The 25,311-nt window shown below is 39.7% G+C and overlaps 1 protein-coding gene across 2 annotated transcripts in view; it reads left to right on the top strand.

Annotated features, from left to right (window-relative positions):
* Window positions 1-25,311, top strand: part of LOC149283257 (gamma-aminobutyric acid receptor subunit beta-1) — a 189,859-nt gene that overhangs the window by 74,914 nt on the left and 89,634 nt on the right. For both annotated transcript variants that reach the window (XM_089497763.1, XM_089497762.1), the window contains exon 4: window positions 17,725-17,945. In XM_089497763.1, coding sequence (XP_089353889.1) covers window positions 17,725-17,945 — 221 coding nt within the window. The remainder of the gene's footprint in view (window positions 1-17,724; window positions 17,946-25,311) is intronic.

Here is a 25,311-nt window from a genome sequence, read left to right as displayed (position 1 = left end):
ACATATACTAGGAGAATAAAATCAGGCATCATGCAACTGTTTAGTCAAACTATGTTTTAGTTAAACAATGTGGAAAATGTTTGAAATTGTTCGGATATACAGTAGAAAAGGCAGGTAGATATATTTAAAAAAAATATTTAGATAATAGATTGACAACCTTTTGGAACATTTGCATAAGAGCACAGACTGCATGTGGTCCAATGTCCCAAGTGTACACATTATTCACCATCTCCTCCTGTTGTACCAAAATGGGGCAGAGGGATCTCTGATGGTACAAACCTCTCTCTGTAGCACAGAAGGATTTCATATGCCAGCATCCTCCATCACACAAAGCCACATGATGGATCAGCAGACGTAAGCCCAGTTCATGGCTGACAACTGTCCTGATGTGGTTAGGACAGTTCCCCCTGGTCAGCTTTCTCAGCAGTCCTAATCACTGCACACCCAAAGAATGATGGTCAGCTCACAATAACTCTAACAATACCCTAACTATGCTATCACTAAAGCTAACATGTATAACATAAAAACAAAATGTGTTATGTTATTGATATAGGTTTTGTCATCTAAAACATAGATGTTGCTGTTCTCCTTCGACTATGTCACCAAGAAGATATTATTTTCAATCCATCCCTTTATGACAGACTATAATGTCCGCAGTTAATTGTGTTAATATAGAACAGGAATATCCGTCTGTGCTTTCAACCAGGAAAAAAAACAGGAATGGCATATATTAGGGTGTTCTACGACATAAAAATACCGAACTTGTGATTCTCCACCCAGCCAGTAACCAAGCAACCTTTCCCAATGAAACTCTGCTGGAATTTCAATCAGAACGGGATTTAAAAAAATGTGCAGAGAATAGGAGTAAGATTATAGTCCACGTAGCAGCCTAAGGGGTAACCAGACAATGCAATTAGATAACCAGCTGTATTTTCAAGATTTATATGTATATGGTGAACATGTTCTAAACAAAAAACAACATATTAACAACATGACTGACTTGTAACTGGTTACTTGAATGCTTTTTATATGTATCTGGGGAGAGTGTGTTCAAAACCGTGTTGAAAACTGAAAAGGTTATCATCACTGAGAAACGAATGCAGAGACTGTATCATACATTATTACAGTATCTCCCATGTCATCTATTTCAACCATTATCTCATCAACTTTGTCGCAAATCTTGCCACCAGGAAGTTTCCAGTCTATTCAAAATTTGAGCCCCCATAATGTGTGTCACTGATAATTCTGCATCACTTTGGAAAACACTGAGTTGGTAAACTATGTCATCAAGAACATAATTTTAATTCCCAGCATAATTTTTCTATATCAGTTTTATGGATATATGTTATGTTTTTTATGCGTGTATAAGAATCCCTCTTCTGCAAAATACGGTACTTAATCTATATCCCTGACATGACCTCCTAAAGAACCAAGTATGTCAATATACAAAAGGGTATAATTCTCACACTTCTTTATAATTCTTTCACTATTCATTATGAAGGGCCAACACTAGCAGGTTTTCCAGCATGAAGGGATGAGCTGACCTTGTATAATGTATAATATAATGTATCTGTAGACTTTAAAGAAATCTGACTAATTTCAGCACCATTTATATATGGCCACCATATGCTTACTGGGGTTGGCCCTTTATAATATACAGTGAAGTGAAAGAGCTGAAAACCATGGCTGACAACTCTATGTTTAGTGAATAAACCTCAAAGACTAAAGCTGTTTGTATAAAATGCAGTGTGCAATGCATCTATATGACAATCAGTGTTCTTAAGGCTTATTACAATTCCTGTTCCACTTTGAAAAACACATAAATTGCACCCTCTAGTAAGAGGGTTTTGATATGTAATTGATTTAGATATGTAATTTTGTTCTTTCCTCTGAAGTTTTAATCACATAAGAGCAACACAGAAACTTTTTAAACTATCAGTCGTGCCACATGACTGTAAAGTAATGCCAACAAAAATTAAGATTGAGGCAAAATTTGACATGATTAAAAAATGATTCCCAAAATGGCTTTAGGCATTTACTAGAACTATGAATGATGTTTCATTGTGCATTTCAATACAAAAATATTACATGCAGCAGAGTAAGTGGAACAGTATGTTTAAAGGCAGCATTTACCCTACTGTGACCTAAAAGACTAATGTGTCATAAAAGTCCTTTGTAATGCAATCACACAGTATATAATCTAGTCCAAGTAACTGAGCCCCCGGAGGTTTGGTTTTTATAGGGAGGGCATCTCTCATGGTCTCTTACTCTAACCCAAACTTGTTCATATTTACATATTTAGTTAAAGAGTGAAATATGTTTCTAAACAAACAAAACATTGAAAAGCAATCCCATCCAGGTCCAGAGACCTTGGTTTATTTTCGGTTGGAATGCAATCATTGTCTTGTATGTATGATGACTCATAGGCAGGAACATGACACACTTTGAGCAAAGAGGTCTGTTGTTGGCTTCTCTATGCTAGCCTCTGATGAGTGAAAGGCTGAAATATGAAACCCCTTCATGGTTTCATGGAGCAATGGCTGTGTGGTCCACATATGGCCTATGATCACTGGACCACCAGTGACCTCTTTAGATCTTTTGGTTTGCAATGAACTTCAAGTAGCTCCGAAAAATGTTTGTTCCCTTAGAAATATGATGCACTTTCAATAGTTCTAGGGGAAGGACTATTTCTTATTCCAGGTGTACAGTTATGTAGACTTAGTGGAAGCAGAAGTGATGTTGATAAATACTCAATTTATAGAAAAGCAGGTTGAACCTGGCTGCAATTTTGTCATCAGAAGCTTAGATAAATAAAATTCAAAGTGTTTGTGGATTAACAGTCCTTGGCCTTAGATGACGTATATCTTTGAACAGCTTTTCAATCTCCATGGAAACCCCAGTATCTTGGATCTCTTCACTGACAACTGCGGTAAAAGAGAGGAGCTTTAACCCTGCTAGTGCCAAAATGCTTTGCTTCGCAAAGCCTTTTTTTCCATTTGAAGGGTCAACGAAATTTAAGCCGTGGCTTTGAGAGTAGTTGTTCCAGTTTTAAAGGAATTATTGATCTGCAAAACAAATGCAAAATCTGATTTCTGTTTAAGTATCATAGCAGTTGAAGGAATTTTCTTATGAGAGAAAAAGTGGATTTAAAAAAAAAATTGTTTTAAATCCGAAAATAATTAGAAATATGCTACAACCTTCATTAAACCCATTTTAACCTAATGTCAGAATTATACTGGAAATTGGGTTACATCTTCTGCCACATGATAGCTTTACCTCCAGCAGTGGCTAGGCTAGTATTGGGGGAGGGGATTTACAACCCGAGCAGTAGTGCAAAACTTCAGACCATGTAGGAGGTGGTGCTCTGCAGTTCTGGAGCTGCAGCTTCTCCTGAAGGTAATTTTATTTATTTATTTTAGGTTTGATAATATGCTTTCTTTGTTGAGGATCCTGTCTGGGACAGTGGAAAGTCCCTCTTAAGTGACCAAAGTTGTAGCTTATGACTGAATAGATTACGGTAAAATGTGATATTCAATCAGTTAATGCATAGCTGCAATTATGAAAAATCTTTGATAATTTGATCCACAGCACAGTTCAGTTATCTGGCAACCAAGTTATTTACAGGTTCTCAGGAAGAAGTACACAGCAGCAGCCCTGGGTCGTTCTGTTCCACCTGTATATTTGTGAAGGTCGCAGTGTTAGGCGTGTTATACTTTCTCTCTCTGCAGAATGACATTTTAATCTCTCAGTTTTTTCTTTTCATGTTTCCAGGTCCATAAAAGACATTGCAGTGAAAGAGAATAAAAGTCTTTAGCGCTGCAGAATATACAGTAGTTATCTCTCATTTTCTCCTTGCCCCCTTATTTCTGTTTTGATTCTATTCTCTAAAAATCCTAATAAATCGTAATCATATAATAAAATAACACCTCCCTCACCAGGGCCAGATTAACTGCGGAGCAGATGTGCCAGGGCCCTGCACCAATTGCTCCAGGGCCCTGATGTTCCAATGGGTCACTACCTCTCACCTGTCCCACAAAGAAGTGACATGTGGCAATCATTCTGCGCGCTGGGAAATAACATATCACTTAGTACTGTATGTGTGTGTATATATAGATATATATATAGATATATATATAGATATATATATATATATATATATGTGTGTGTGTATTTGTGTGTACATATATCTGTGTGTATTTGTATATGTATGTGTATATATATATATATATATATAAATATGTTTACATACAGTATATGTCTTTGTGTGTGTGGGTATATATATGTGTATAGGTATATATATCTGTGTGTATATGCACATGTGTGTGTTATGTGTGGCTAGGGGCAGAATAGTAAAAGACAGACAAGGGAAAATAAATGTCACAAGTGAGGTAGGACAAAAAAAAGAAAGAATAGGACAGAAGAAAAAAGATTGCATGGGGCAGAATCCATAAAAAAGAGCAAAAAAACCCTGCAGAAAATCCAAAGAAGGCACCCTTCCTGTATAATTGCTCCAGGGCCCAACACTCCTTAATCTGCCCCTGTCCCTCACCCACACCTTCCCCAGCTTTTTTTCCTGTTCCTCCTTCATCCTCCCATGCCCATAAACTATTTATTTTCTCTCCAGTGCTCCTTTTTCTATTTTAATTTTCTCTCTTTAAATACAAAGAATACAGAACCAAAAAAAAACAAATAATCTAATAAAATAAGAAATCTCACTGGATTCATTTTGATAAAATATTTCTCTATAAATAAATGGATGTGTTTGTATTAACTGGAAAACAAGGTATTTTTTTCTTAACACTAATTGGCATTTGCAATAATAAATGAAAAAACAAGTCTGCGGTGATTTGCTTATATTTTGACAGTTCCCAACAATGTATCTTTAGAGACTATATAAAACTTAGCTATAAATAGTTTATGAAGATGTTGTAACAAGGACTTTTAATTATTGCACAAGGGAAAATATTACATGGATTCTACACGATACACTTTCCTCTGTATTAAAGGTATACAATAAGAAAAAAAAATGTATATACCGTATTGGCTCGAATATAGGCCGCACTTTTCCCCCCCACTTTAAGTCTTTAAAGTGGGGGTGTGGCCTATATTCGGGGTCTAGCGCCCGACACCCAGGACATGCAGTCCCGGGCGCCGGGCAGGGTTAGGATACAGATCCCCCGCAGCGGTGCAGGGGACCTGCATCCTACTCCCCGATACGCTCAGACAGCCTCCCCTGCCAGCACTTTCCACGGGGGGTGTGCCGGCACGGGAGGTTGTCTAAGCTTTACCTCTGCCCCCAAGACTTACCAGAGGAGACTCCCGGGTGTCTTGCGGGGCCGGCGGGGGACATCTACGCAATACGCGTACACAACTTCCGTTGTGTACGCGTATTGCGTAGATGTCCCCCGCCAGCCCCGCAAGACACCCGGGAGGCTGGGGGGCAGAGTCGGGGGGGGCAGAGTGGCAGCATATCTCGGAGGGGGGGGGACACAGTGGCAGCATATCTCGAGGGGGGAGGAGGACAGTGGCAGCATATCTCGAGGGGGGAGGAGGACAGTGGCAGCATATCTCGGGGGGGGAGAGACAGAGTGGCAGCATATCTCGGGGGGGGGAGACAGAGTGGCAGCATGTTTTTTTGGTGCTTTTTTAAAGAAAAAAACTTTTTCTTTAAAAAAGCACCAAACTTTTAGGGTGCGGCCTATATACGGGGGCGGCCTATATCCGAGCCAATACGGTATATATATATATATATATATATATATAGTACACACAGATTTTTTTTTGACTGCCACCTCCAGTGGCAAGGTGTCCTCTATCCACTGCCAGCATTCTCCAGAGGTGGGCTGGACTGCTCGCTCCTTGTGGAACAGGGCCTGTGGAGATAATAGATCTCCCTCTAACCGGCCCAAAATGAAGGGAGTGCAAGTTCTGACCTACCTCTGTTTCACAGCCCCACAACAGTATGCCCCAATGATTCATGCTCATTGCCAGGATATAATGTCACATCCCATCACTCAGCACTGAAGCCACACACACTGCAAGGGAACATAGCTCATGCTCCCACCACAGCAATTAAGAGGGTAAGAGATGGGAAAACATGATAGGGAGAAAGGGGAGAGATCATGAGGAACAGAGATTAAGAAAAAGGAGGAAGAAATAGGGGAGATAAAGAGAAGTGGGGAGAAGGGAGAGATGAAAGGCAAGCATGAATGTGCGTGTTTATGTGTGTGTGTGTGTATGTGGTTGGACAGGCATTTGCATATACGTCAAACGACTGTAAGCCCGTTTGAGCAGGGCCCTTCTCACCTGTTGTCTCTGTTAGTCAATTTGTTATGTTACATACTACTTGTTATGTCCTGTATATCCATTGTACAGCGCTATGGAATTTAATGGCGCTATATAAAACAATAAATAATAATAATATATGTGTCTGAATGTGTTGAGTGCGTACGTCTGGGTATGTTACCATATGTGTGTCTTGAAATGTGTGTGTGTGTGTGTCTGGGTATGTTAGCTTGAGTGTCTGGGTGTGTGAGTGGTTAATGTATGTTACTGTGAGTGGCTGGATGTCTTAGTGTGAAGGTCTGTGTGTGTGTTAGTGCGAATGTCTGGGTGTATGTGTTAGCGTGAGTGTCTGGAAGTGTTAGTGAGTGCGTTAGTACCGTATTTGCTCGATTATAAGCAGAGGCGTATCTACCAAAAATAGCGCCTATGGCAAGCACTGAAATTGCGCCCCTGTCCAAATATCTAAAACCCATTTATTATCCCCTGCTGCCCATATATATATATATATATATATATATATATATATATATATATATATATATATATATATATATATATATATATATATATATATATATATATATATATATACAAAGTCCAAAATTAACAATTGCACACCAATCACCACTTTTTTAGCCCGGTGCCAAGTAGCTGCAAATCATATAACATCCAAAAATAGTTACCGGCACTCCAGGGACTTCTTTAAATAATCACTCCAGAAACTGCAGTTTCCTAATCAACGTTTCAGTCTGTTTATTAGACTTTCATCAGGACATGATGTATATATATAAACATATATATACCGTATTTGCTCGATTATAAGACGAGGTTTTTTTCAGAGCAAATGCTCTGAAAAATACCCCTCGTCTTCTAATCAGGGTCGTCTTATAATCAGACCTCAAATAGAGGTCTGACTATGAGATTAAGATCCAGATCCCCAGCACCGCTGTAAGGGGACCTGGATCCTTCTGTCTCCCTCCCATTTAACACCCCCACCCAACACACACTTACCGGTGCTTCCAATTTCCTGCTGTATACTGGGGCAGCGGGTTGACGTCCACGCGATCTGCGTAGACAACTTACGGTGTGGCTAGCAGCGGGGGTTGTCTGCGTCCATTGCGCAGGCCTTCCCCGGCTGTCAGAGATCAGAGTTCCCCGCACCAGTGCGGCACCGGCAGCGAATCGGGTAGGGCTCTACACGCTGCACCGGGGACTCAGAACCACCGGTAAGTTGGGAGGAGGGAGGGGGAGGGAGTATTAAACAGGGGGCATAAGACATTTCTTGAGGCAGAGTGCTCTGTGAAATGCCTTTTAACCCCCTTAATACCACTCTGCCTCCAGAAATGCCTTTTAAGCCTCTATACGCCACTCTGCCTCCTGAAATGCCTTATACCTCCCTATATGCCACTCTGCCCTATAATATGCCTTTTAACCCCCTAAATGCCAGAGTGGCATATAGGGGTATATGGCAATTCTGGAGGCAGAGTGGCACATATGGGGCCAAAAGGCATATCATGGGACACAGTGGCATATAGAGGGTTAAAGGGCATATCATGGGACACAGTGGCATATAGAGGGTTAAAGGGCATATCATGGGCACAGTGGCATATAGGGGGTATAAGGCATTTCTGGGGCAGAGTGGCAAGCCAGGGGGCAGATGTGCATAACTGGGGGGGGGGCAGGTTGTAAAAAAAGGAAATAAAAACAAAATATTTTTCTCAATCATAGCTTTTATTAACAAACAATTGTTCACATAGTTTACATGAATTAACATTTACTGGTAAAACTTTTTCCTATAGGGTCGTCTTATATTCAGGCTTTTTCTTTTTTTCTTAAATTAATATTCAGATTTTGGGGGGTCATCTTATAATCAGGGTCGTCTTATAATCGAGCAAATACGGTATGTGTTTTGTGTTAGTATCTGGGTGTATTAGTGTGAGTGTCTGTGGGAGCTGGAGATTAGTTTGCTTTATACATCCCTAAAGTTTTTGTTTTTGCTGCAGGGGTTCCAATTTTGATAGCTGTTTGCTGAAACAAGTGTCTTATTCCACCAGAAAATCTAGTGTTTGATCAAAATAGCCATCATGTTAAGCTGCGTGGATGAAAAGTTGCTGTATCAACAGGTTTCCATGAGTATATTGATGTATACAGTTAAAATATCATTGTTTGGTATAGTCAGCAAAAGTCACATTATATATTTTAACTTGGAAGTTAGTTAAATATGACCAGGCTAATGATACTTGTGCCTAATCAGTCACATTTAAACAGTAGCAAGCTGTGCAACTTGAATGGAAACCTTAATGATGGATTACATTTCTATAGGCACATATTCCAACTAGCATTTAAACATTTTTAACAATTCTATAATTTTGTTAGTTGCGTTTAAATATACAAGGGAATAACTGACTATTTTTTTAAAGGATACCCTTTCTCATTCCTTCTTGCCTTTTCAGTGAAATACGTATAGAATATGTTAAACAATTCCAAGAGTAGAATAAAAGATCTAGTCTCTAAAATTGTATAAATATTTAATGTAAATTGGATTCCATCTTGCATTGATTCCAATGCATTTTACTGCATGCAAATTGGATCATGAATTCTTTAGTTATTGGAGTTAGAAAATGAGACTTCTGAAAACAGCAGATATTAGTATTTAATTCTCTTGCACATGCTCAGTTATAGCCACAAAACCAGAATAAATAATACAGATGCCTAGAATGCAGGGTAGAACCACAACAGAAGGTTGTTATTTACATTTAAACACAAAGGCTGCACCGGAAGGTAGAAGATTGTTGCTAGAATATCAATGACCAAGCAACATGATTGCTCTCAAAGGAAATAAACCCTCCAGTTTAGTGTAGCTAATGTGTAAATAAAAATAAGAAGTCTTTGAAAGTTGACTCCTCCTTTCTTGTTAGCTTAGCTTGTCAGCATGCACCAGAAACAATCATCTGATCCCTGATCCATGCAGGAATCACTTACCTCCCAAGCATGGAATAAATGCAGTCATATAAACACGCTCCTGTGGACTACAAAAGTACAAAAATGGCAGCGTAGATTGTTTGCTATAGTTATGGCATTCAGCACCAACTTGTCCAGTCATGTGTACATTTGGCCACATATAATGGATACAATTCCTATGGTGTAGGGGCTTTTTAGATTTTTTTTTAAAAATGTTTAATTTTCCTTTTTTTAGTTGACAATAGAGAAACATGTTTTCTGTTTTACATGTTTACCATTGTATCATGTAGTGTATGGTTTGCCTTAAACTAGGCAGAGAAACGTTATTCCCAGCAGGAAAGGCCAGTTAGAATATATTATTTAGTAAGTCTCTGCAATGGAATAGAAAGTGTTTCTTTTCTGTTTTTGTTATCTATCATATTGTTTACCTTGCGGAAACCATTAATAAATTACTTTTATCCTGACGACAGTAACTTGAGTTTCTTGTCAAGAACTTGCCACACTTAAGATTTCCTGAAAAATGCATGCATGTTGATGAAATATGTTTTCCTAGGTAATTTGTATTTTGTTAAGGTATAGCAAAATAATGCAAATTAGTTTGGTATCCAAGGAGGGGGAAATGTGTACCATAATTTAATGCATTTTTTCAAATGTGTTTTTTTTTGTTGTTGCTTTTGCAACACTTCAGATTAAAGCCAGCAGACAATGCAGGAGAAGATTTTCGACTGAAGATTCTTTCAAAAGTATTTTTTACTTGGTATGACATACAATCAAATTTCCAATAAAGAGCTTTGTAGTCTGTCAGACAGACAATTAAGGAAAAAGCCAATAAAGCAAATTATCTTCAATTGTGTCAAACTCACATCTTGCTTAGTTTCATTAACATGGCCTAGCTGCATTATATTTGCAAATTCATTCTGTCAGATTCGCTTATGAAGTTAATTAAATAGTGTACGATTTTAAAATCATATGGATTTTTTAAAAGAATTAAGAATTTACCATTTCAAATCCACATTTTTATATTTTTACATATATTTTGTGTATATACTGTGTGTACACATATATAGTAAATATATATACACCTATATGTATATATTCCAACCCCTAGATATAATGTAAGTCTTCCTCCTATGTGCAGAGTAGCTTTGCCACATAGGATTGCACACTCTGCCAGTACACACACACATATGTTATATTGTGACTGCAATTTTACATTGACTTAAAGGGATTAAATTTAAATTTTGTATTTTCACCCGCTTGTTTTGATTTCTAGAATGTACATTTAGATTGACTCCCTGTCCCTTAACCTCTGTTGTGTAATCGCCATTGTTGTCTGTGTAAGGAGATTCGTTTTGTGCGAACGTTGACTGCATAATCCCTTCCTAATACTTTGTGTTAATTATGTCAGTCCTTTCCTATTTCCTGCTAGTACAGTGTCTATATAAACAATGTCCAGTCCCAATAAAATGTGTTATCTTGAATCCTGACTGATGTGTCCTGTACCGGTGGTACAGTTCTTTGAGAGATTTTCCCCCCCGGAGGAACACCTTTACTTTAAAAACTGAAATGGCTACTCATCTAGTAGTCGACTTTCTCTATGAAGGAGGCAGCAACGAGGGCCAGGGATTTTCCACTAGACTCCCCTGGTTTCTGTTACAATATATATATTGAAAATATAAATCTCTATAAATGGATACTAGTCAGTAGGTAATATAGGCCTTAGTTGATCTACAAATGTGCATTTATATACATATGAGGAACGGATGGAGCTACCTTTGTTCTTTGTGCTTAAAGTTAGCACTTATCCTAAGACTTTGACTTGGCCACACTGAAACCTTAATTTTGTTTCTTTTGAGCCTTTAAGAGGTGGACTTGCCTGTGTGCTCTGGATCGTTATCCCAAAAGTCTTGGGACTCATCAAGATGTTATTTCGGAAATGTGAAGCAAGCTTTTGTGTTCTTTTTTGTCAGCAGCGATTTTTGCCTTGCAACTCTCCCATTAATGCCATTTTTGCATTACATTTATTTATACAGCAGATTTCACAGCCAGTAGAACAATTTAGAAACACATACAATAACAAACTGGTGCAAAGGAGAAGAGGGCCCTGCTCTTGCGAGCTTACAATCTAGTCGGTGGTTGAGGGGGAAGTGAGAAAATAGGAGAGGACTGCTTGGATGGGGATGAGTTGATCTGGTTCCGATGATGTGTTGAAGCTGTTGATTATTCAGATGGCTTGATTATGATGATGGTTGGGAGTACTGGGAAGGAATGTTGTACGCTTCCCTGAACAGGTGGGTTTTCAGAGAGTTTTTAAAAGTTGCGTATGAGGCAGAAAGTCTGATGGAACAGGAAAGGGAATTCCACAGGAGGGGTGCGGCACAGGTGAAATCTAAAATACGGAAGTGGGAAGAGGTAACAACAGTAGAAGATAGGCGCAGGTCGTGAGAGGAGCGAAGGGGGTGGGTAGGGGTGTATTTGGATAGGAGGATAGAGATGTAAGGGGGCCCAGAGTTGTTGAGGGCTCTATAGGCCAGGGTCAGAAGTTTAAATATGATTCTGAAGGGTATGGGAAGCCAATGAAGTGATTTTGCATTTTTCCTCTTGTGGAACTGAACACTGACCTTAACTAAGGCAAGTGAGGCTTGCCTTTCTTTATGACTCCATTTGGGTTCTTTTGTGACCTCCTGGATGAGTCATCAATGCGCTCTTGAAGGAAACTTGGTGGGCCAATTCACCACTTTGTAGATAATGCATCTCCCTGTGGTTCACTTGAGTCCCAGAGATGTAGAAGTCATTTTGTTATATTTTGTAACATTTTGAACTAGACTGGTAGATGTCAATCACTTTGTCTCTCATCTGTTCTGGAATTTCATTACAGCATGGCATCATGTGCTGCTTTGTCCAGACCTTTCTCTGACACCCTCATTCACATTATCTTATGCTCTATTTTAATGTTTCCCTAAATTCTTCTGCACCCTGTCTCCCTGATGCACCACTTAGCTTCTTCTCTAGTATCTTCTGTCTTCTTTCTTCGTCCACTGGTCCTTGTGTCTTCTTTTTTTCATCCCTTCTCCGTGGACATGGCCTCCCAGTGAACTTCTAGATTGGCTAAACAGAGGAGTGGCTACCCCTGTGGCTCTGTCCTTTTGCAGAAGTGCACAGAGAGGCCAGAATAATGCAGGTATGCTGCTTTCGTTATTCTTGCCTCTTGGCAAGTTTCTGCAAAATGGCGTTACTGGGTACACCCTCTCCTCCAACTGGAGGAACAAATGAGAGGGTGTGCATGATTGCCCCATTTGCAGGTTTAACAGTTTGCAGTCTTCTGGGATTTTGGAGTGTTTCTGTGGGAATTTTTGCCCAATTATCCCGTAGAGCATTGGTGAGGTCAGGCATTGATGTTGGATGAGGAGACCTGGCTCACCATCTCCATTCCAGTTCACCTCAAAGGTGTTCAGTGAGGTTGATGTCAGGGCTCTGTGCAGCCCAGTCAAGTTCTTCCACACCAAACTCATCCAACCAGGTCTTTATAGACCATGCTTTGTGCACTGGGGCACAGTCACTCACACTAAGCATAACATTGTCCAAAATGTCTTGGTATGTCCCCTTCAGCATACCCAGACATTTTGTACAATGCTCAGGTGTCCCAATAATTTTGTCCATATAGTGTATAAAAGTCAGGAATAGGACAGGAAGGCATATTGACTTTGTAGCTTGTATCAACACTTTGAGCACTTTGTCCTGATTCTGATGTAATAGCTATTGCCAGGTTTTATTCAGGTTGAGTTTTTCACATAATGATAGTTGTTGACTGAGATCTGATGTTTGATCCAGGTGTCCCAATACTTTTGTCTATATAGTGTGTATGTATATGTGTGTATATAAGCTTTCAAAAATAGACATTTTAATAGTTTATTTTTATTATTTAACAAAATGCAAAGTGAGTGAACAGAAGAAATTTTAAATCGATATCAAATTAGTATGTGGTGTGACCACTCTTTGCCTTCAAAACAGCATCAATTCTTCTAGGGAAACTAGGAACACCGTTTTTGTAAGGAACCCAATGGGTAGGTTGTTCCAAACATCTTGGAGAACTAACCATAGTTCTTCTGTGGATTTAGCCAGCCTCAGTTGCTTCTCTATCTTTGTGTAATCCCAGACATGCTCTATGGTATTGAGATTGTGGCTGTTTGAGGACCATACCATCACCTCCAGGACTCCTTGTTCTTCTTTGCACTGGAGATAGTTCTTAATGACTTTGGCCCTACATTTACTCTGCAGACAACAACAACCCCAAACAAACAGCCAATCAGATGCCTCCCTCATGGTATTGCATGATTGAAGTATCTACCTGTACTTTTCAGAATTGTATTTAAATACATGCTTAGGTTTACTGTGATATATACCACCATATAAATTAGCCATCCAAAATATATTTTTCTTTCTTGATTCTAATTTTTCCTCCAGTAGATTAGAATATATAAACTTTGAAGGAGGATATGGAGCAGTCAGGCATGCCAGCCTAGATCAAGTGCAGTACAATCCTCAGGCAAATCAAAGCATCTTGGTTGTACCAGTAGGAAGGTGACTATGCTCTTGACAAATGCATATAAATGACATGACAAATACTGTGTTTGTTAAAGAAAAGAGCCACTTTTATGAAAAGGAATTGGCCTGCACTTCATGCTTCACTGATGTATGATCTATAAGTAGACATAGTCGATAGGAACGTTCAGTTTAACACTTTAGAAATGCTGTTGATGCCACACTTAGGTCCTTATTGTCGATGAAATGTTAATATGGAATTGTTCTGCTGCATTCATTTTTATATACCTACTTACAAAAACTAAAATTAAATTGTGCTTGTTTTACTAACACCATAACGTGCTTGCATTCATTGGATTACTGGTTATTTTATGTAAATTGTACCTCATCTAGTATGACATGAAAAAGCAAGTTAGGAAATAAAAGTTGTGTAAAAAAATGTCTTTGTGTGCTTGAGACCTTAAATATGTATTATTTTGTATTTATTAAGTTATCAAGAATAGGAAACACACAATAAAGATGTAACAAGGCTGGACGTAATCAATGGGATAATCCATCAGTTGTACCATCTGAAATTACTCATGGTTCTTTGACGTGTACATTATGAATGTTCTCATATTTTGTAGTCTAGGAGGCATTCACAGATAAAGCCTTTCGTTTGTTACCCTGGATCTCTGCCTCCTTTAATCTTTTCTGAACACTGCTATTTTTTCTATCTTGGATTTTATTTATTATATTTATTATATTTGATATTGCAATGTAAAAAAGTTACATTTTTGCAAGGTTGGCTCGTCATAATCGATAGTATGTGGAAATAAAAAAAACACTTCTGCAGACTCATGCTTTAGTGAAAAAGCCATTGACAGTGATCATACTTTTTGTTAAAGATTGTTTGTGGACTTAATTGACATCCATGGGCTGATCCTTATGTTCTTATGCTGCAATAATAATAATAATATTTATAGACCAACCTTTTCTCAAGACACTTATTTATCAACACCCTAATTACTAATACCTGCATTGGGCTGCCAGCACTCCCATTGAACCCTAGTTTCCATGATCTAGAATGATACTGGGCATTTGTAGGAATCATATTTAGATGTTTCCTGTTTTTAGTTGAGGCAGCCAGGAAGGGGACTCCTAGTCTAACTGCACTAACTAAAGAGTAGACTTGGGCACCAGGGGGCTCTTCGTGTCCGTCTTCGTGCTCGTCTTCGGGAAAAGAAAAAACTTTGTATTCCGCGAATATTCGCCTGGTCCTGTCTTCTCTTCTGGCGAATATTCCTGGACATTCTTCGTGTTCGTTTTTTCTTCGTTTTCCCCGGTTAAGGGGTTAATACGGGGTTAAAGCCGCTCTGGCGCCAGGAGTTTAAATGTCCGTATGAGCAACTCTATTGGTCGTCAGCAGGGGGCTCGTCTGCCATTGGTTGGCAGACGAGCCCCCTGCTGGCGACCAATAGGGTCGCTCATACAGACTGCTAAACTCCTGGTGCCGTAACTTGTCCGGCAGATCCCACTGGTCTCCCTGTTCTAGCATTTATTAACTGATAGAACAGGGAGACGAGTGGGATCTGCCGAGTAAGTTGCAGCATTGGGATTTTAAAAGTCTGTACGAGCGACTCTGTTGGTCGCTCGTACAGACTTTTAGGCTCCTGGTGCTGTAACTTACCCGGCACATCCCACTGGTCTCCCTGTTCTATCAGTTAAATGTCCGTACGAGCGACCAATAAAGTCGTTCGTACGGACATTTAACTGATAGAACAGGGAGACCAGTGGGATGTGCCGGGTAAGTTGCAGCATTGGGGTTTTAAAAGTCTGCACGAGCGACCAACAGAGTGGCTTGTGCAGACTTTTAAAACCCCAATGCTGCAACTTACCCTGCCGATGCCACTGGTCTCCCTCCCTGTTCAATTAATTAAATGTCCGTACGAGCGAACAATAAAGTCGCTCGTACGGACATTTAACTAATTGAACAGGGAGCGAGACCAGTGGCATCGGCAGGGTAAGTTACATTTAAAACCCCAATGCTGCAACTTACCCTGCAGATGCCACTGGTCTCCCTCCCTGTTCATTTAGTTAAATGTCCGTACAAGCGACTTTATCGGTCGCTCGTACAGACATTTAACTAATTGAACAGGGAGGGAGACCAGTGGCATTTGCAGGGTAAGTTGCAGCATTGAGGTTTTAAAACGCCAATGCTGCAACTTACCCTGCAGATGCCACTGGTCTCCCTCCCTGTTCAATTAGTTAAAGACCAGTGGCATTTGCAGGGTAAGTTGAAGCATTGAGGTTTTAAAACGCCAATGCTGCAACTTACCCTGCAGATGCCACTAGTCTCCCTCCCTGTTCAATTAGTTAGTCTGTGCCGGGTTAAATGTCCGTACGAGCGTCCAATAAAGTCGCTCGTACAGACATTTAACTAATTGAACAGGGAGGGAGACCAGTGGGATGTGCCGGGTAAGTTGCAGCATTGGGGTTTTAAAACCCCAATGCTGCAACTTACCCGTCAGATGCCACTGGAAATCCATAGGTTCGCTGTCAGGGGTTAACTTACAAATTGGTTGATGCCAGAGGAGGTCCCTGTAGGCGACCAATAGGCTCATTCGCACTGCCCTATAACCCGTGACGGCGAACCTGCGGATTTCCACTTCCGGGAACTGCCGCGATGCCGCGAAGACAAGGTAAGTTAAAAGGGGGGGGGGAGAATGGTAGACGAAGACGAAGACAATCACGAAGATCTTCGTGGTGTGTGTCTTCGTCTTCGCCTACGTTTTACCGCCGCCGTCTTCTCTTTGGCGTGTCTTCGGAACGAACACGAAAACGCACTCTTCGTGTTCGTTTCCATGTTCGCCCGAAGACGAATGCACAAGTCTACTAAAGAGTGAATTAACTGATTTGCATGCTGTGAATGCTGAAATGCATTGGGTTTTAATGGACTTCAAAAGGAATGAGTTTCCCTGGAAAAAGAAAAAACATTTGCCATTCATGCCCAACTACAGGGGGACAGTTATATCCAAAGAGGTGATAAGCAGCTGGACAAGGTGCCAATTGAGTCCTGCTCAGTGGACCATCGGGGCTTTATACAGATGCGATCTTGTATGTGGCAATGGAGGACGGGGTCGAAGAAACATAGCAGGTGGTTGCCTATCATAAACAATCACCCCTCAGGAACGGGATAATCCCTTAGACACGGTGATATGATTGATATGATCTGCCTTGGATTTACCATGCTTCACTGCGATTATATACTCTATTATGAGGGTGGCACCATACTTACCTGCACTACAGGGGGAAATGTAGATGTCTCACGTATATGCCTCACTTGGCAGTAGAAGATCTATACAAAGCTACTTAGACATGTCATTGGAAATGGCATACCAGAAATAGCTTGTGGTATTGTCCAAGGATGTTGATACAGCGGCCTCCCATAATATTCAACGTGTGGCCAGTGGGAACCATTTAATAGACTTAGAATGGTGTTTCAGATAAGGCCATCACTGGAGGGAAGGTAGTTTGAGATGGAAAACACATTGGGCAAAAGCACTTTAGTTTGATACATTTGTTATTATGTTATATGTTTTGTTGGGTTTATAATACATTGTATTATTTTGTGGTCTTGCTCCATGGGGATTATATGCAGATTCATATGGTATGCTGGGCATTTAGTTTTTGATTTGCTTGAAGACAGCTTCAGGATTGGAAATTTACTGGAATCACTGGATTGCTATAACAATGGGGAATATAAAAGGGGAAAAAACGGCAAGAGAGTGGAGGTTTATCGTGAAGGGGACATACACGCAATATTAGTTACGAAATCTATGTATCATGTTTGAGATATTCAAATTGTGCTGATGATGTGAAATTTTGCATTTTTTTAGATATCTTGATATTACATTTTGAGCTGACATTACATCATTTGTTTGCTTGTTTCCTTAGGACTATACTCTAACAATGTACTTCCAGCAGTCGTGGAGAGACAAAAGACTTTCATATTCAGGAATTCCTCTGAACCTTACATTGGACAACAGGGTAGCCGATCAACTCTGGGTACCAGATACATACTTTCTTAATGATAAGAGATCATTTGTTCATGGGGTTACCGTGAAGAACAGAATGATTCGACTGCATCCTGATGGAACAGTCCTTTATGGCTTAAGGTAGGAAACAGTATCCTATTGCACAACAATATAATCTTTCTCTGGCTACGTATGTTGAAACATTTAGCGTACAACAGTTGGAGGTGAAGATGGTATTTCTCTTTCATCAGGAGGACTGACTATCCTGATACAGCTGCTGCCTGCTTGAGGATCATGAGCACTATAATATCCAGACACCACCTTAGGATTTCTAGGTCTTTAGGCAAACTACAGTATATTTCTGATGTTCCACCTCCCCATTTGCACTTGCCACCAGCTCTTTGCTGTAGTCAGCTGTCTATGTTGACTGTCCAGCTCTGCTAGTATAATGTATAATTTATTGTTTATTGCTAGTGTGTTCATAAGACAAGAGAAGAATGTCGTCAAAAGCAGACATCATAAATAAGAGGGCCTCCATGTTATTTGAAATTACTCACGTGTCATGCCTTTCCAAGGTGGAAATGATAATTTTAGTTCTGTACAAGATGAAGTTGCCTGAGTTATACTGTATGTAATCAAACTCATTATCATTTGCATAAAGAAGCAAAGGCGAAAATCAAATGTAACAAGCTTTAAGCATAATTTCTCAAGCAATTTCAAGAGGTGCTTCAGCTAAAAAAAGAAAATATTTCTCTCTTGCTGTCAGACCAGTGAAATTGTCATCTTAATCAGTCAAATTCTTTGAATGTTTAAATGTTCTACACAGTGCAGCATGTAAGTGATTTGACATTACTTATCCACAATGTACTAAACTGAAGTGGGGATAAGTGTCTGATTTTAATTAGCACAATGCTGAACACTTGATATTTACCAAAATAATGAAAATAGGCAGAAAAAAGTGAGAAGCAAAGTGATATGATTTCCATACAATTACTCTGAATACTAGTTTCGTTTAAAAAGTGATGCAAATAGTGTTGCTTATATAATTTAGAAATGTGTATATATATATATATATATATATATATACCGTATTTGCTTGAAAAATACCCCTCGTCTTATAATTGGGGTCGTCTTATAATCAGACCTCAAATAGGTCTGACTATGAGACGACTAAGATCCAGATCCCCCGCAGCTGCAGGGGACCTGTATCCTCCTGTCTCCCCCCCCCCCGCCCCACTTACCGGTACTTCTGAGTCCCCGGTGTGTAGCTGGGGCAGCGTGGTAGATGTCTACGCGATTCGCGTAGACAACTTCCGCTGCAGCAGGAAGGAGGTGTGGCTAGCAGCGGGGTTTGTCTGCGTCCATCGCGCAGAGTTCTGATCTCTGACAGCCGGGGAAGGTCTGCACGATGGACGCAAACAACCCCTGCTGCTAGCCACGCCTCCTTCCGGCTGCAGCGTAAGTGCGTGGGATCTAAACACTGCCCCGGCTACATGACAGGGGACTCAGAAGCTCCGGTAAGTTTGGTGGGGGGCTTGGGAAGGGAGTGTTAAATGGGGGGGTATAAGGCATTTCTGGAGGCAGAGTGCTCTGTGAAATGCCCTTAATGCCACTCTGCCTCCAGAAATGCCTTTTTAACCCTCTATACGCCACTCTGCCTCCTGAATGCCTTAAACCTCCCTATATGCCACTCTTCCCCATAATATGCCTTTTAACCCTCTAAATGCCAGAGTGGCATATAGGGGTATAATGCATTTCTGGAGGCAGAGTGGCACATAGGTGGTCAAAAGGCATATCATGGGTCACAGTGGCATATAGGGTTAAAAGGCATATCATGGGGCACAGTGGCATTTAGAGGGTTAAAAGGCATATCATGGGGCACAGTGGCATATAGGGGGTATAAGGCATTTCTGGTGCAGATGTGCATAACTGGGGGGCAGGTTGGAAAATAGAAGGAAATAAAACCAAAATATTTTTCTCAATCATAGCTTTTATTTAAAAAAATAGTTTAGATGAATTAACATTTACTGGTAAAACTTTTTTCCTATAGGGTCGTCTTATATTCAGGCTTTTTCTTTTTTTCCTAAATTAATATTCAGATTTGGGGGGTCATCTTATAATCAGGGTCGTCTTATAATCGAGCAAATACGGTATATATATATAAAACAAAGTTTTAGACCATTATTATGTAACTACTTCTACAACACAACCTTGCAGTAAATATATCGTTTTGTGTTTTATTGTCATGCACAGTGTTAGATAGAACCTGTAGTCAGGTAGAACAACACGTGCAAGTCCAACAGACAGATAAGTCCAGTGCAGAATAGCCGAGGAGCAAGCCGAGGTCAGGAAGCCGGAAGTCAGGATCGTTGCAAGGTAAGCCGAGGTCAGGGAGCCAGAAGTCAGAATCGTCGAGGAGGAAGCCAGAGTCAAACGCCAGGGAAACAGGAACAGGAACAAGCCAAGTCGGTAATGGGAAATCACACAGGAACGCTTACTGAGGAATAGACACTATACAAGATAGGTACGACCATCAGAAGCCAAAGCTGGAAGGTTTCTGAGTCCTTTAAGTAGATAGAGGAAGTTAGGCATCAATTAGCGTTTTCTCGCCAAATTTACAAAGTGCTGTTACGTCACTTCCGGTCTGCGGCCATCTTGGGATTGGCGAGATCGCAAATTCCTAAAAGGAGCGGTAGTACCGGCTGGCGCCACTAGGTGGCGTGCAGAAGAACGGGTACACGCGGCAGGTCCGGACCGGGTTCCAGTAGGCGGCAGCTGCCGCGTGGAGGCGGGAGGTCTTCTCCGCAGCGGTCTTCCCCGTCCTTGTGGCGGCAGAAGCTCTCTTGCGGAGGTGGGAGGTATTCCCCTTCTCCGCAGCTGTAGCGGCAAGGCGGGGGGTCTCCCCCTTCTCCGCGGCGGTTGAGGCTGCTGCGGCAAGGCGGGGGGGTCTCCCCCTTCTCCGTGGCGGCTGATGTTGCTGTGATGAAGCGGGGGTCTCCCCCTTCTCCGTGGCGGCTGCCGATCCGCGGACCCGGAGGAACCGGCAGCCAGGTACGTGACAGTTATATGGAATATTCTGTGTATTTTGATACCCCCTGGCCCTTAGTTAAATGGATTTTGTGGGGCGGGGGGGGGGTCTGTTAGCAGCAAGCAGTCTGAATGTAATCGGAACGTTTCTAGAAGAAAATAACCATGAACAAACACATCAAAAGCCATTGTAGCTAAATTGGCCTCTCTAATAAAAAAAAAAATTCTCCATTTGCGAATATTAGGTGTTCTAGTGTGATTAGAGACCTGAATGACTTGGCACCATATTACCAAAATAAAGGGGTATAATATATATAGACACACGTTTCTGAGAATTACATGGTTTCTATTTTTGTTTTTTTTATACTTGTTTTGCCTATTAACACAATTGCAGCATGCAAAAATATTTCAGCTAGCCACAATAACATACCAGTAGTATCCTTTTTTTCTCTTTTGTGTTTGTGCGTTCCATTCAAACATTAATGTCAAGTTTGGTTAAGTGTAGCAATATTTTTTTTTCATTATTTAAAGCAACTATAATTTTAACAATCTTAAAAACATCACATGGTAGACCCCAAAGAAGAAAAAGACATATATACATGTACATGGGACAGCAATGGCTCCTGTATTGCAATCATCGAGAGGCAGCAACCACCCAAGTAACCATAAAATATTTGTTATTGGAAAGCTGCCTAAACAGTGAAATGGGACAGTGAATGAAACATAGGATGCTTCAATAATACCTGAAAAAGAGAATTGTGTGTAGAACTGCCCCATTATGCTACCTTGCTGTCATGTGAATTGGCTGTCGGATTATTTATATTTTTCTTTTATACATTTGAGCAAATGGAGAAAGTGAGCGTAATAGGAATCCAGTGAAATAAGTTACTTTGTGAAATTGTCAAGGTCAGTTCTACATTTCTTCTAAATAACAGCAAATTTGGTGGCAAGTGTAATTTAAAAAGAAATACAAGTGTGCAGCTTCAAACATTTGACGGATACATTTTGGAACAACATCTTAAATCTTTGATTTATTATTAAGATTGATGTCATTATGCCTTTATACTAATTAATAATCAATTATCCTTTGCGTGTGTCAAATCTAAAAATTCCATTTAGAAACCATGTACGGAGCAGATGTATCAGCAGGTAGCCATTTTGTGGTTCTTTTTATAGAGACACAGGTGCACATACATGTGAATAATACACAAATATTTTAGTGTAGTATAGTAAAAATAAAGATGAATGACAAAGTAGGCAGTATGCATGTACTGACAGTCTATAAATAAATTCTTCTTTGTGACCCCAAGATATATTTCCTATTTTCTTAGAATGAGAAACTAAGAATCACACTCCCAAAATTTTTTTATTTAAAAGGCTAATTGATCATTAGAAAACTCTTATTTTTAACATCACGCAAATAAAATCATCCATACTTAATTGTGTTAAAAGAGTATGAGTATCTTACTTGTTACATCACATTATAAATCTAGAAAGAGATATTACATTTAAATGTTCATATTTTTGTACCTGAGCCTAATTTATGTAGTGTTCAGTTAACTATATTAGATTAAATGTTTGCCATTTGTACAGCGTATAATAGTAGTGAATTTGAACTTTTATTTAAATCAGTCTGTAGGCATTAATCAAACATGAATGCATAAATTAATTGCCAGCCTATAAATAAATTAGATAATTACAGGAGACAAAAGGACTGGTTTTCTGTTCTGCAAGTTGTAAACACAGACATTTGCCAGAAGGCCAAGAAGAATAATTCCAGACTTTCTGTAACCAGTAGTTTCATAAAAACCTAAAAGAGAAATAAATGCATTACATAAAATATGATGAATAATAAGAATAAGAATCGCACAAAGAAATGTATAGATACCAAGAAGAGGAATATGTCAGGAAAGTTTCTATTGGCTTGAGAAGCAACCAGGATTCTGGATTGGGCAGACTCTTTTCTTTTCCCATCTAAATGGGAATATATTTATTGTGCAGCCAGACATTGGAAAACAAATAGATTGTGACAATTTTGCTTTGCTTGGGGTATTTGGAGTCACTTTTCTGAATCATAAGCATAGTCCTATGGGGCAATTTAGCATAAGAACAACACTCCCTGTGACAAAGTTTGATAATCCCAAAATGAGATTATAAAATGAAGCCTTGATCGCACTGTCCATCAGTCTGGCATATGTTTTGCTGCTCCTGGCTGGCCATTTTAAATGCCCATCAAAAGTCAGGCTTGGTGCCAGTCTAACCCAGCCTCTGGGATCCTCTCCCAGCTACCTGGCAGATATTGTATTTCTTGACACAGGGGGCTCGTCTAAACTTGGTTTTAACAGAAGTGAATAGTGCATGGTCTGCAATTATATGACCTATTTAATATTCAGTTATCTGTGGTGGAAAGGACCCCTAGAAATGCTAAAATATAAGAAACATCCGCACTTTAGGCACTTCAATGGGGCCCAAACAAAATAGCATATCTTAAAATGATACATTTTAGTCAGATTTTCTAGACAATCAAATTGAAGGTCTAGAAATTTGTAGACCTGTCAGTTTAACTTTCTAAGGGTGCCGTAATTACATTAATGCAGGCCACATGCGCAGAGAAATCCAAATCCATTTCAGTTGAGGTATTTTTAACTCTTTTGTAGCCAGATTAAATTTAATATGTGCCAGAATATTTTGTCAACTTTCAATCTTTCTACTTTCGGTCTGTTAATTGCTTTCTGAATGTAAATAACCACGTTGCAAACTTTTTTTTATTGCACACTTTACTGCAAATCTATCTATGTAAATTACAAAAAGGCCCTAGAAATTAAGACTGACAGAACCCTAACGATGTCAAGGTGGAAAGTTGAAAAAAATACGGTGGCTCAATGACACATAAATGCTGGAACCTTTTCACTTTTTAAAACAAATTAAATCTATGCAGATATAATCATCATAATAATAATGCTTTGATAGTTTAATGGAGAAAAACTGCTTTTCTTTCAAAAACAATTACATTTCTAAGCGACCCCCAACTTTTGAATGGAAGTGTATCTGTTAAGGTTTATTTAAATTTCAGTTTGTATCAAGAGGATCTGGACACATTTTGCTGCTGCCTGGACACAACTGGCTGCTTGAAAGTATGCTTTGGTCTGCTTAGAAAAGTGGCTACTTTGTAAATTTCACTTGTGTGGAGTTACATGGTCTAAACATGCACAATGGGTTGAGGGGTAAACATATGTTTCTTGACTGTGTGCCTTGAGCATTGACTCACTGACTACTGGTTTTTATTGCAAGAGTGCAGAAACTAGATGAGTCCTCCCTTGCTTTTCCATTGCACGTTTAGGCTGATGTACTGACTCCTGTGGGTTAGAGAAATATGCATCCGGTCAAAATAAAGTAAAACAGAATAAGACACTTATTGGCCTCTATTCTCTTTAGCGGCAAAAAACCAAAAGCACGCAGTTGCTGGAAGATTTCCAAAAGCAAGATGTGCATTCCTCGTACTGGGATCATAATGTAATTTAGCGGCTTTGCCATGATCATCAGAAAACAGGTGATGTTCTTTTACAAGCCCTGTGAAAATATTGCAAGGTGTTTGAAAATGCCAAGGAAATATACTGTGAAGGTTAATGAGTTCTCAAACATTCTCCCACACAGAGACTATCTAAGCTGGGCTATTAGGTACTGCATGTAGTTTTCATTCGTTATGATTAGACTATTATAATTCAGATTTCCGCTGATATAAACAAAACATTGCATGCTGGGAACCCATTTAATATATTTCATATATTTTTATGCAAAAAATGAATTTTGTCATCTTAGCCCTAGTCCCAAAAATGTACTGTATATTTGATCACTTACTAGAATGTGTGCCCATCATTAAAATTACAGTTTTATAGTTTTCTCAATCTCTCCTTCCTATTTCCGTCACTCTGTGTCTCTCGCCCCATGCGCCCTGATATGTGCATTTCATAGGTAATAATACTAATTAATAACTAAAACCCTTTGACATGTAATGAATGCTTGGGTTGGCCTTTGCCTTCTGCAGCTTGATACCCTTATAAGACTTTCTTTTAGAATGTAGGGGGGCAACAAACTCTTTACTGGCCTTGCAGAGTCTCTCTCAAACTTCCTACATGTGTCAGTACTGACATCTAGGAAAGGAATGTGAATGTTACACTGTTTCAATCAGCTGGAGGACAGCAGGGAAATCAAGCTGTCAATTAACAGCCAAACCAAGCTGTCAATTAACAGCCAAACCTCCTGTGTTTTCAAACCGAGAATTAAATATTATGTCCTCCGATTTAACCCCTTAAGGATCGGGCTCATTTTTCGTTTTGTACCCTGTGGGACCGAGGCTGTTTTGACACTTTTGTGGTGCTTGTGTTCAGCTGTAATTTTCTCCTCACCCATTTACTGTACCCACATAAGTTATATATTGTTTTTTTTCAGGACAAGATGGGCTTTCTTCAGATACCATTAT

This window comes from Sceloporus occidentalis, unplaced genomic scaffold, assembly GCF_023333645.1.
Source record: "Sceloporus occidentalis isolate IW3139 unplaced genomic scaffold, rSceOcc1.0.p SCAF_107, whole genome shotgun sequence".
NCBI lineage: Eukaryota > Metazoa > Chordata > Lepidosauria > Squamata > Phrynosomatidae > Sceloporus > Sceloporus occidentalis.
The sequence above is the reverse complement of the archived record's forward strand: the minus strand, read 5'-3'. Positions and strand labels throughout refer to the sequence as shown.